Source organism: Prionailurus bengalensis, chromosome A1, assembly GCF_016509475.1.
Source record: "Prionailurus bengalensis isolate Pbe53 chromosome A1, Fcat_Pben_1.1_paternal_pri, whole genome shotgun sequence".
Classification (NCBI taxonomy): Eukaryota; Metazoa; Chordata; class Mammalia; order Carnivora; family Felidae; genus Prionailurus; species Prionailurus bengalensis.
Genome location: NC_057343.1, coordinates 215,512,123 through 215,524,504, shown reverse-complemented (window position 1 = coordinate 215,524,504; position 12,382 = coordinate 215,512,123). Strand labels below are relative to the sequence as shown.

At 40.1% G+C, this 12,382-nt stretch overlaps 1 protein-coding gene across 3 annotated transcripts in view; it reads left to right on the top strand.

Moving 5' to 3' along the window:
* The window catches only part of CDH6 (cadherin 6), a 129,282-nt gene that overhangs the window by 87,657 nt on the left and 29,243 nt on the right, over positions 1-12,382 (top strand). For all 3 annotated transcript variants that reach the window (XM_043600689.1, XM_043600698.1, XM_043600708.1), the window contains exon 3: positions 9,985-10,279. In XM_043600689.1, coding sequence (XP_043456624.1) covers positions 9,985-10,279 — 295 coding nt within the window. The remainder of the gene's footprint in view (positions 1-9,984; positions 10,280-12,382) is intronic.

Below are 12,382 nucleotides of genomic sequence, written 5' to 3'. Positions count from 1 at the left end.
GCAGCTTGATCCTAGGTTTTGTCAGAGAAAAAGAGATTTTCTAGATTCCTTTAGAGCCCATTTAATGTATCAAGAGAGGGGCCTAACCAACTAGAATAAAACTCATGAATTCCATTTATAAATATAGTCACCAAAAATTATTGGTGCCAGGCTCCAGACTGCATATCATGCTTCCACTCCCATTGTCTTCTTGATTTAAGAATGGGAATTGGCTCTTCCTCCCACCAAAACTGTTTTAGTGGGGGTATTCCTAAAGCCAAGGGAGGAATTTCACAGTCCTGGCTATTAAACATACAAACACACAGTCCTATATGTATCTGAAGTCCTTTCTTTTCTTCTTTTTTTTTAAATTTTTTTTAAATGTTTATTTTTGAGAGACAGAGACAAAGCACAAGTGGGGGAGGGGCAGAGAGAGAGAGAGAGGGAGACACAGAATTCAAAGCAGGCTCCAGGCTCTGAGCTGTCAGCACAGAGCCCAATGCAGGGCTTGAACCCGTGAACTGTGAGATCATGACCTGACCGAAGTCAGTGCTCAACCAACTGAGCCACCCAGGCGCCCCTGAAGTCCTTTCTATGGCCTTGACATTATATCTGAAGTTCCCAGGCAGCAGTGGCAAGTTTGTGAGTTAAAGGTAAAAGCAGAGTGGTTTTTGTCCATTCGCATTTGGGGCAATCGTGTGGTGAAGGAGAAGCCCCCTTTTAGCTCTCAGGAGACTTCCTGGGTTTCTCCAGGGCAAGAAAGAAGTGGATGATACCATAGATGGTACCTATCAGAGACAAAGCAACCCTGTAAGCTAGGACCACAGGAGCCAAGGGCAACGGAAGAGTCACAGTCAGACATCAGGGGGGTTTCTGATGGCAATGAAGCAGGCAGGATTGAGCTCCTCACCTTTGATCTTGGAGAACTGAGATCATGTTTCTACCTGCCAAAACACACACATGCCACTGAAGAAAGTAATGGATGAGATATTGTCTAGAAATCAGTGGGCCAGAGGGCAGTACAAGGACTGTCCTTGGCTCCAAAAGCCCCCAAATTTCCCTCTGATGCAGACCATGTGAGTCTCTCTCCTTTATACACCCAGGAGGTATCCTGGACTGGATCAGGGGCAAAGAGAGAAAGCAGAAGCCAGAAAGACTGAGATTTATCTAAAAGAGTTATCTAAAGAGACCCTATTATTGAATCAGGTAGACGTTATTGGATTGCACTAAATTATTGACTCGATGTTCAACCTAATATTGAGTTCCTAATACTCAATGGGATTAGAGCTTAAGGGATAAACTATAAAAAAAAATAAATAAATAAGGAAGCTGCATCTTCCCTTGCACATCTGAGTGCAGTGTGCGAAAATATGTGACCCAGCAACTCAAGGGAAGGAGTGTTTCTATTTTAGCTGACTTTATTGCTTTTATTACCCCAGGCACATTCTCAAAGCCTCCTCTGATTTTCTCCTACACTGAGCCTTGAAACCATGCCACGTGCTCATACTGGATGCTAAGTCATTTGTCTCCCATCAGTAATGCTACCTTCTCCAAGAAGTTTTCATAAACCATCAAAGAGCTAACATGTTCCCTGACTCCACCTTGTCCAATTTACAAGTGCCTTCTATGCTATCCTCTGGCTTTTTACTTACCTTATTATTCCTAATACTTAATGACAGTGCTCAAGTGTCTAATCTCTGCTTTTATTCTGTATCTTTTACGTGAGTCAGTTTTTCCAAGCCTAAACTGCAAGTTTGCATGAGGCAAGTGTGATGTTTTTTTTATGCACCATCTCATACAGTCCTTCGGGCCCATATGTGTTTTTAAATGGCCTTGGTTCATAAAGTTAAATTATTTTTATTATGGAACAATGTTTCTGTGAAATGGAGCATTTTCCTTTCATTATCCATTAGTTTCTGCAACAGGATGATATTTGAAATATAGCGGAATGAATCTTGAAGCTTCTTCACCCTTGACAGGTGACTTCTGTCCCAGCACTCAGTGTACTTATAATGGGCAGTGTCCTTGATGTATTTATAACTTGTCTAGTTTTTTCAACAAACCCAATACAAGTTGGTTTTATTATTGTATTAAGATTTAATTGGGGCGCCTGGGTGGCGCAGTCGGTTAAGCATCCGACTTCAGCCAGGTCACGATCTCGCGGTCCAGGAGTTCGAGCCCCGCATCAGGCTCTGGGCTGATGGCTCAGAGCCTGGAGCCTGTTTCTGATTCTGTGTCTCCCTCTCTCTCTGCCCCTCCCCCGTTCATGCTCTGTCTCTCTCTGTCCCAAAAATAAATAAATGTTGAAAAAAAAAAGATTTAATTGGTTATAAAATAAATATTTTTAGATACGGGGGAACAACATGAATTCCTCCCTCAGATCACTCATATTACATCACGTGCCTAGTGTTGGTAGTAACTGCTAAGTGGTCTGACAGCTTCAGGAATGGATAATCTTGGTGCATAGAGTTATACTAAAATGAAGCAAAACAGTAGATGGAGGACACTAAGATTTATTGATTGTCTTCCATGTGTCAGAAACCTTCGATGATTATTGATATTTTGTCCAATTTTATCTTTACAACATTCATTCATTAATTCCTTAAAATCATTAATTATTGAGGAACTACAATGTGCCAGTGATGTTGGGTGCTGAGAATACAGAAATTAACCAGACAGTTTTGGTGCCTTCTTTCATGAAACTTGCAATCTAGCTGTTTGCTGATTGAAACATGAAAATAGCTGTGAAACAAGTCATCAAAAAAATAGAATTCTTTAATGGCTAAATGGGGAATACATTGAGCACGTATAGCAGAAGAATCTCAGACTAGCAGCTTAGGGAAGTCTTTCCTGAGGAAATGAAGATTATGCAGACCTGATATATGGGTGAGATCAACCAGGTGAAGTTGTTCAAAAGGACTTTATGCCAAGGGGACCATATGCAGGAGGCCTAGATATGCGAGAGACTAACACATCTTTTAGAAACTACAATAAGAAGAGTACACTGAAACAAGGAGTGTCAGGGAGAGAATGGTGGCTGAGGAGACTAGGGAGGCAGAGACCATGGTGGACTTTGGAGGCCACGTTAAGGAGTGAGGACGAGCACTTTTATCCTGAGAGTAAAGAGAAAACACCAGAGGATTTAATTAGAGGAGAATGGCATCTTCAGAATTAGTGTTGCTATTGTTTAAGTTGGGCTAGTCACAGAAAGGAAAATAGATTAAGAGGAAGTAAGACTGAGTGTGTTAGGAGGGCGTCATTACAACAGACTGAAGAGAAAGGGCAGTGACCTGGACCATGGTGGTAGAAATGAAGGCAAGTAGGTGAGTCAAGGTATATGTAAGAGTTAGAACTTACAGGGGCTTGGTGGCTAATGAATGTGGATGATTGAGGCACAGGCGAAGGTCTAGGATGACTCTCTGACGGCGCCTTTGCAGAGATGGGACATACAGAGGAGGAGTAGATTTGGAGAGAGGGTGATAAAGTCAGTTGGGAAGTACTGAGCATAAGTTGTCCAAGAGACTTGCACCTTTGTCTATCTCAAGAAACTGGCCCCGGGGTATAGATACTCTCAAATAGATTTGGGCATCAAGGCCACAGAGGTAATAGTTGAACACAGAAAAACAGAGAGATGATCTCATCTGGAGAGAAGATGTGAAATGGAATGACAAGGACCTGAGACATAGGCCTAAGGGTTACCAACTTTTAAAGGGCAAGTAGAGGAGGAATAACTGGCAAAGTTAATTGTTCTGAGTTCTATCTTATAGATGACAGAATGAAATTAAGAAAATTTAATTAATTTAGTTAATTAACAGGAAAGTCAGAATTCAGACCCAAATCTTTCCACCTTCTGAATACTCAGGTTTATGATGCGAGAATAATTTATTGAAGCATTTCTCAGTTAGGCCTCCGGCGAAGCATTTTACATACATTATTTCATTAATTTTCAGAGCAACATTCCTGTAAACTAAGTATCATGATTCCTATCATAGAGGTGAGGTAACTGAGACTTGCACAGAGTAACTAAGTTCTCCCAAGTTACACAACTAGTACACAGCATGCATTTCCACCCGTTTCTTTTTTTTTTTAATTAGATTTTTTGTTTTTTTATGTAATCTCTACACCCGAGATGGGGCTTGAACTCACAACCCCGAGATCCAGAGTTCCATGCTCCACTGACGGAGCCAGCTGGGCATCCCTACACCCATGTGTTTCCCTTGCCCAAGTCCATGCTGTTAACTATTATACTAGTTAAGGCAATGGTAATCAACGTTCAGCACTCATCGGAATTACCTGGAGGTCATCTTCTTTTTTTTTTTTTTTTTAACATTTATTCATCTTTGAGAGGCAGAGAGAGAGCGTGAGTGGGGGAGGAGCAGAGAGAGAGGGAGACACAGAATCAGAAGCAGGCTCCAGGCTCTGAGCTGTCAGCACAGAGCACGATGTGGGACTCAAACTCACTGACTGCGAGATCATGACCTGAGCCGAAGTCAGATGCTTACCTGACTGAGCCACCCAGGCACCCCCGCCCCTGGAAGGCTTCTTAAAACACAAATTGTGGGGGGCAACCTGGTGGCTCAGTCTGTTGAGCACCTGACTTCAATTCAGGTCATGATCTCACAATTTGTGAGTTGGAGTCCCGCACCAGCCTCAGAGCCTACCTAGGATTCTCATTGTCTCTCTCTCTCTCATTCTCTCTTTCATTCTCTCTCTCATTCTCTCTCTCTCTCTCTCTCTCTCTCTCTCAGAATAAACAAATAAACTTTAAAATAAAATTTGAAAGATATTGTTTACCTAACCCTATAATCTCTAAAACAATCTACTTCTAATCCCTTCTATGTACTTCAAGCAAGGTTGAATTTCTTCCTGGTATAAACTCTACCCAACAACCTCTTCACAGCCTTCACAATATCAAGATATTCATTAGCATTGTGTATAATGCATTATGTAGAGAGATGTATGCATATATACATATATATATACACACACGTATATATATACATATACATATACATATACATATACATATACATATACATACATATATATATATATTGAATTCAGTTCAGCCTCAGTTTGTCCTAACTTGATCATAGACTTATTTTCCTAATTTAAAATAATATTCAATCTATTTAGCAAAAGGTTGTTCTCTCTTTCTCTCTCCACCATAACTCCAGTTTCTCCACCTCAGCCCCCTTCAGACAGCTTTTCACAACTGTTCTGATTGCGCTGTGACATCTCCAGTTGTCAACCTTTACATTTCTCAAATGGCCACATCACATTTGCACTACACTCTAGATATTAGCCATAATCTAATTTTTTATTTCAGAAAAAAAATCGCATAATTCCTTTTCTAGACCCCTTTCAGGCTGTTGTAGATACTCAGTGACTCAGTGACAGACTGAAAATCTGAAACTGAAATCTGCACAATTAGTGTTATACTTTTGAATTGGAGTCAAGGGGCACCTGGGTGGCTCAGTCAGTTAAGCATCCGACTTCAGCTCAGGTCATGATCTCACAGTTTGTGAGTTCGAGCCCTGCTTTGGGCTCTCTGCTGTCAGCACAGAGCCTGCTTGGGATCCTCTGTCCCCTCTTCTCTCTGCCCCTCCCCTGCTAGTTCTCTCTCTCTAAATAAATAAATAAACTTAAAAAAAATGAATTGGAGTCAAAATCAAGTTCAGAGCTGGCACGTGTAGCAGGTAAAAAGAGGCCGGCACTGCTTTGGCCTTACCCTCTGTGGGCCTGTGTCTGCAACCCCAAATCCCTGTATTTATTTGTCAAGGTGCTGCACTTTAATAATAAATCAATGGAAAAACAAAGGCCCTGAGCTCCTTCTGGAACAAAATGCTACAGGTACAGTAGTAAAAAGTCCTGCCAGCCCCAGATGAGATGTGACTTTCTGAGGAAAGTGGATAATTTTTACTTGATGGTGAATCGTTAAAAGTGAGCCAGATGATTAAACTTAATGGAACAGCCACATTAAACTGAAATTAGTAAAAACATGCCTCGGGCAGCCTACAACCTTTTATTTGTTGTTGTTTAACTTCTGCCTTTTACAGTGGCCATGATGAATGACATCACAAAAGAAAAAATCCAATTAAAATCTAAGTGCTCAATAAACGCCTAATGTCTGGTTGCCACCATCACTTTCACTAGCACTGATGTCTCATGTTTCCTCTTTTCCCCAAGAAGAGAGAAAAGAACTGGCCCCGGGGGAGGTGCGTGGAAGGAGGGGCAAGCGGGGAAAGAGCACACAAAGGCTTCCGGAGGTTTCTGCTCCGTGTACTGTATCAGACACAGGCACTGCACCTCGAGGGGGATGAGGCTAAATTGTTTTATTATCAGACAAGGCCTGAGTAAAGAGATGCATTTTCCCACCAGTTTTCAAATGTTGATAAATCAGAATGGGGATCTGCAGAGCAATCCTGTTCATACTCTTCGTTGGCGTCTCTGCTGCCCTTTTATATCGTCTCGGGTGTTTGTTCCATAAGTCATCGGAATGGTCTCTCCTGACAGCTAAAAATAAGTTTCTGATTACTTTTACCTGAATAAATCTTGTGACCAGATGTGGTCTTCACCTACTAAGTGTGCAACAATTACATATCGAGAGTGATGAAAGAACCAGCCGAGGGGCGTCTACAATCTAGTGGGATGCAGAATACAATGTATCACATGGGAAGACAGCGACTGCCACCGGTAGAAGAACACTAGCTTTGGATGACAGATTTTACCTTAGAGATACTATGGGTTTATAAAATTGGGTTTTCAAAGTCCTCACAACAAAGTTCTCAAAGTCAAAATAAGAGCCAAAACATGCTTATTTTGGATGAGGAGCTAATAGGAACGGTATCTTAAAATGTGCTCTTACTCCATGTTCGCATAGGAATTAACATAGTATTTGTACATAGTCTCTAATCAGATCTTCATGATAGCCTGGTCCTGTGGTTCTATTATCCTCATTTTATTGATAAGGATCTTGGCTCAGCGAGGTTAATTGATGCTGCCATGATCTTACACTTGGTGAGCGAGAGAGAACGAGCACAACTCCTATTTGGAACTCTGGTGCGGTGCCCCCCCCCCCCCCCCACCTCGCCCAGTGCCGGGTTTGCTAACCATGGCTGCCCAGAAGCCACATCCAATGGGCGGTGATGTTGGTTTCATTACTCATGAGTTAATGAAATAGCCTTTTAAAAGCTCTCTTCAGTCATTAGGATTTGACGATGGAGAGTTAAACTTTCCCCAGTGGCTCTTTCTGTGTAATCACGGTTTCAACGTTTCCTTAGCATATCACATTACACAAATCATGGAGTCCTCTTTTGTTTTACATTTCTTATTGCGTTTGTCTCACTTCTAAGCAATTTCCTCCCCGTTCCCATTCATCTTCCATTATTTCTGCCAAATTGCTTTCAAGGCTACTAATTGTATGAATAATATTCTCTTCCTCAAACTCTGCTGTTAACTAGCATTAGCTGTGTGGCTTTGGACACAGTTTCCCTATCTCTAAAAACAAGGAGGTTGCACTGAATAACCTGTAGGGCCTCTTCTTGTGCTCAAGTTCTAATCTTCCGACTCTTTCACACAAGGTGTATGATTTTGGAAACACTACATAAACCGGAGTGTTAATTTTCTTGATTCTGTTATGATGGATTCAATTAGTTCATGCTTCCCAAAGTGTGTCTCTTAGAAAATTGTTCTCGGGAATGCCAACACCCACAAAGGATTCTTTGCGCAAGAACGTTCGGGAAAGCTAGTTTGTTTTTTTTTTAAGTGATTATTTATTTTGAGAGAGACATAGAAAGTCAGCACAGGACGGGCAGAGAGAGAAGGGAGACAAACCCTGATGCAGGTTCAAGCCCACGAACCATGAGATCATGACCTAAGCCGAAATCAAAAGTCAGATGCTCACCTGACTGAGCCACCCAGGAGCCCCCGGGAAAGCTAGATTAAATACAGTCAAGTACAGTTTTAAACTGGAGGCAGTGACAGCCTTTAATACGTTAATGTACACTGGGTGACTCCTAAGAAAAAGGCAGAAAAACGAAGTAATCCCCAAACATATGGGGCCACAGAACCCCTTCTCAGCATTTTAGATAATTGATATTCCATGGGATATCATTTTTTAGAAAGTCTGGGTTCGCTTATTTTAAAAGTCCCTTTTGCCTTGAGAGTTTGTTTTCAAATGTGGTTATAGACACTATTCTGAGCATTTCGTATAGTATTCATCAACAGGACACAGAGTTGGCTTACCTGTTGCTGTTGTTCCCATAACTGTTGTAACATAGCCTATACTATGTTTAGACAGAGTTGAAATAAGGTAGAGCTTAGCTACCTTACCAATAAACTATCTTGTCTGTATGCAGCTAATACTTATAACTGGTCTTTTCAAATAGATCTCCTCAATTTTAATTTTTGAAAATTTGTGAATAGAGTTAGCTTATCTGAAGACCTAGGAAAAATACCTTCTAAACTTTTACTAAGGTGGGAAAAAGGGACCCAAAGACACAACAGAAACTCAAAGCTCTGGAAATCTTCTCTGGGATAGGCAACACAGGCGAGTTCTCCAAGTTAGAATGATTATCTTTCACTTCAATGGTATATTAGCACTCATTTAATTCAACCTTTAACCTGACCCATTTCACTGACAGTTAATCTTTTTTTAATGTTTATTTATTTATTTTGAGAGAGACAGAGAGAGTGTGAGTGGGGGAGGGGCAGAGTGTGAGGGAGAGAGAATCCCAAGCAGGCTCCTCACTGCCAGGGCAGAGTCCGATGTGGGGCTCAATCTCACAAGCCATGAGATCATGACCTGAACTGAAATCAGGAGTCAGATGTTTAATCGACTGAGCCACCCAGGTGCCCCTCACTGATGGGTTAATCTTATCAGAGCCTCCGCCTGATTACCTTCAGGAGAAGGGAACCCACTATTTTATAAAGCAGATTATTCCATTTTAGTCTGGCTCCACTTTTTAGAAGATCCTCTCCTATATTAAATGAAAATCTGAGTATTAAATGTTCTTGTTCTAAGTGCCCTTGTAAATTATCTAGTAAAGGGATTTCAAGGCATTGTTCATGGCAACACTTAAGATGTTTCTCAAATGCTTTGAGTTAAATTTCATAAGTAATTAAATAAATATCACATCTTCCCAGAAAAGTGATTATAAACTCCATCATATGAAACTCAATGAGATTGAGTAGCTTCCCTAAATTCACCAAGATAGCAAAGTATAGAGTCAGAATGTACCCCGGTCTCTCTGTTTCAAAAACCAAAATCCTTAGGGCTCCTGGGTGGCTCAGTGGATTAAGCGTCCAACTCTTGCTTTCAGCTCAGGTCATGATCTCACAGTTCATGAGACTGAGGCCCAAGCTGGGCTGTGCGCTGACAGTGGGGAGCCTGTTCGGAATTCTCTCTCTCCTCTCTCTGCTCCTCCCCCACTCACACTTTCTCTGTCGCTCTCAAAATAAATAAACTTAAAAAAAAAAGATTCTCTCTCTCTCTCCCTCCCCCCTCTGCCCCCTCCCCTGCGCACATGCTCTTTCTCTCTCTAAAAAAAAAAAAACAAAAACAAAACAAAAACAAAATTATTTTCTCCATAGCATGTCACTTCTCTAGTATGTCCAGATACATAAAAGTGAACAGTAGAGTGTATTTGTAGAATCTGAATGCTATGGTGAAAATAGGAAAGTAGTGAAAAGAGTTTCATACCAACCAGGTTAATACGTCCTTAGGCATTTTGCTATTACTCTGGACTTCAGTGTTCCCTTCTTCAAAACAAGGATTACTACATTTTCTACAAGCTCTGTTCCAGTTCTAGAAATTTCTATGATTATAAGGAAACATATTCATTAATGAATGGCATTACTATTGAGGATTTAAGTAAACAATAAGAAAAAAAAAACCCTCAAACTTTCCTCCCTCAGAAAGGAATGAATAAAAGTTAACAAGACAAACAGTTTAGAATCACATGCTTGACTTTTACTTTCTTTAATTTTTTTTTTCTACACTAGTTACATTCAGACCAGGATAGAGGAGATGGATCACTTAAATATATCCTTTCAGGAGATGGAGCAGGAGATCTCTTCATTATCAATGAAAACACAGGAGACATACAGGCCACCAAGAGGCTGGACAGGGAAGAAAAACCTGTTTACATCCTTCGAGCTCAAGCTATAAACAGAAGGACAGGGAGACCCGTGGAGCCCGAATCTGAATTCATCATCAAGATCCATGACATCAACGACAATGAACCAATATTTACCAAGGATGTTTACACGGCCACTGTTCCCGAAATGTCTGATGTTGGTGAGTGAGATGTGATTTCAACCACATGATGTCTCTCCTCTAGTACGTCAACTGAATAAAGAATCCTAGGAGTGAAATTTACTGAGGTGAATGAATGTAGATGCTAAATTCTAAAACTATCATATTTCAAACAATCCCTTTATGACAAGTACACCTGTTTCCAAATATTACTCTAGTCTCATTTTATTATAAGAAAACAGCATTTCCTCTAATGATGAAGGGATGAAAAAATGTCAGGCAAGAACAGGAGGAAGAAAGAGATATCATCTCACCTACTTCCTGCCTCCCCAGGTGCCCACCCTGGTCCTCAGGCTGAGAGACAGCACCCCTCTCCACCTCTCTTAGCACATATTGGTACTTGGCTTGAGGTTAGGATCTCTCCAGTGTGAAACAAAAGCCTGAGTTTACATTCCAGACTGGAGAGTAATGACAGTTGCTTTAAGTAAATATGTGTTTGGGAAAGAGACTCAGAAAACTTAAAAAAAAATCCATAATTATGCAGGGGTTGTTTAGGGGATGTATCCTTTACTAAGTGATGGAAATTAAGAGATTTTCATGACATTAATATGATGAATTAATATTTTGTGCACAATTCTACTACCAATTTTAAAGTTAATATGTATGCTTCTAATTTGCTTAAATTGGGAGGTCAACACAATTTAAATTTTAAAAAATCCTACTGACATCACTCTTAGCCGTATTAAAATACTTAATGGGAAACAGTGACAAATTTTAAGCTACCTGAATAAAGGGTTATTTTTATTTTCATTCGGTGTCAAATTCAAAAGGGCTAAATTACTTAATAATAACTCTTCTATAATTCTATGAGTCAGATATCAGAGGCATTTTAGGTCACAGTTCCAAGACTTAGAAAAACCTAATCCATGGAAATGATTGTAAACCATCTAAATCTTTCTCATCAAGAAGCTGCTCGTCTCATTACTTAAAACCACTTTGTTTCATCAGAAAAATCACAAACCATCAGCCAAGCAAAAGAGAGGGATTAAAATTCTTTTAAGAGGAAGATTTGTTAGGAAAAAATATTTTTCCTCTATGTGGTAAAAGTAAGGAACAATTAATAAGCAATAGTCTCAACATCAGCACCACCCAGCAAAACAGTTTCCAGAAAACAAAATTTGATGTGCAAGGTGTCACCCCCACAACTATAGAGGGTGCCATTCACTTTTGAACTATGTTAGAATTAAGTATGTATTATAAATATCTGGGGGCAGCTGGACGTAACATGTCTTAAGGGAAGACAAAGGGAAGGCTCTTTCTAATTTGCACACAGGTACAGTTATGTTCATATTAACCATTATCATAAATGAACACGTCATTATTATCATACAAAAAGGCATCTTAATCCTACATTACAAAGTGGGATAGCAGCATGGTGGTATAAATGGGCTTTGGGTGTCAAACAGACCTGAATTTGAAACTCTACTAATAAGCAGCATCTTGATGTCTCTGATCCTTCAGTTTCATATCTACAAAAAATAAATAATAAATGTCAACAGCTAAGGATTACCATGAGGATGAAATAAGAAAACAAGGGCAGAGCCCCCAGTACAATATCTGACAACTAACAGGTGATCAAAACATCTAGATAATCATATTATAAAAGCATTCAAATTTTATATTGATGTCAAGTAAGAATGTGGGTGTTAGTTAACTACTATTAGCTCTTGCTCTGAGGTCATATAATGCTTTGTCCCCACCTTCTTTCCCAAATTACAAGGATGGGTGTTCGATCTCATGCACCAACATGTTACATCCAGAGCATCCACCACAGTACAATATATTTGTTCAACAAACAGGATTGGTTAGATATTACAAAAGCAATGTAAAACTTCTAATATTCCCTGAACGTAACTTCCCTGTCCTTCCCATGGACAGGAGAACTCCAACAGTATGCTTACTGTTTATCTGATATGAATATCAAAAGTCAGCCATAAGATGATCTTCATCAGAGTAAGGTCTTACCCTTTTTTGGAAGTCACAGATCTCTTTGAGAATCCAATAAAATCTATGGATCTTCTCTTCAGTGAAATAAACATGTAAGCATACACATAAAAATCTGTGTGGAATTTCACGGGGGTCAGG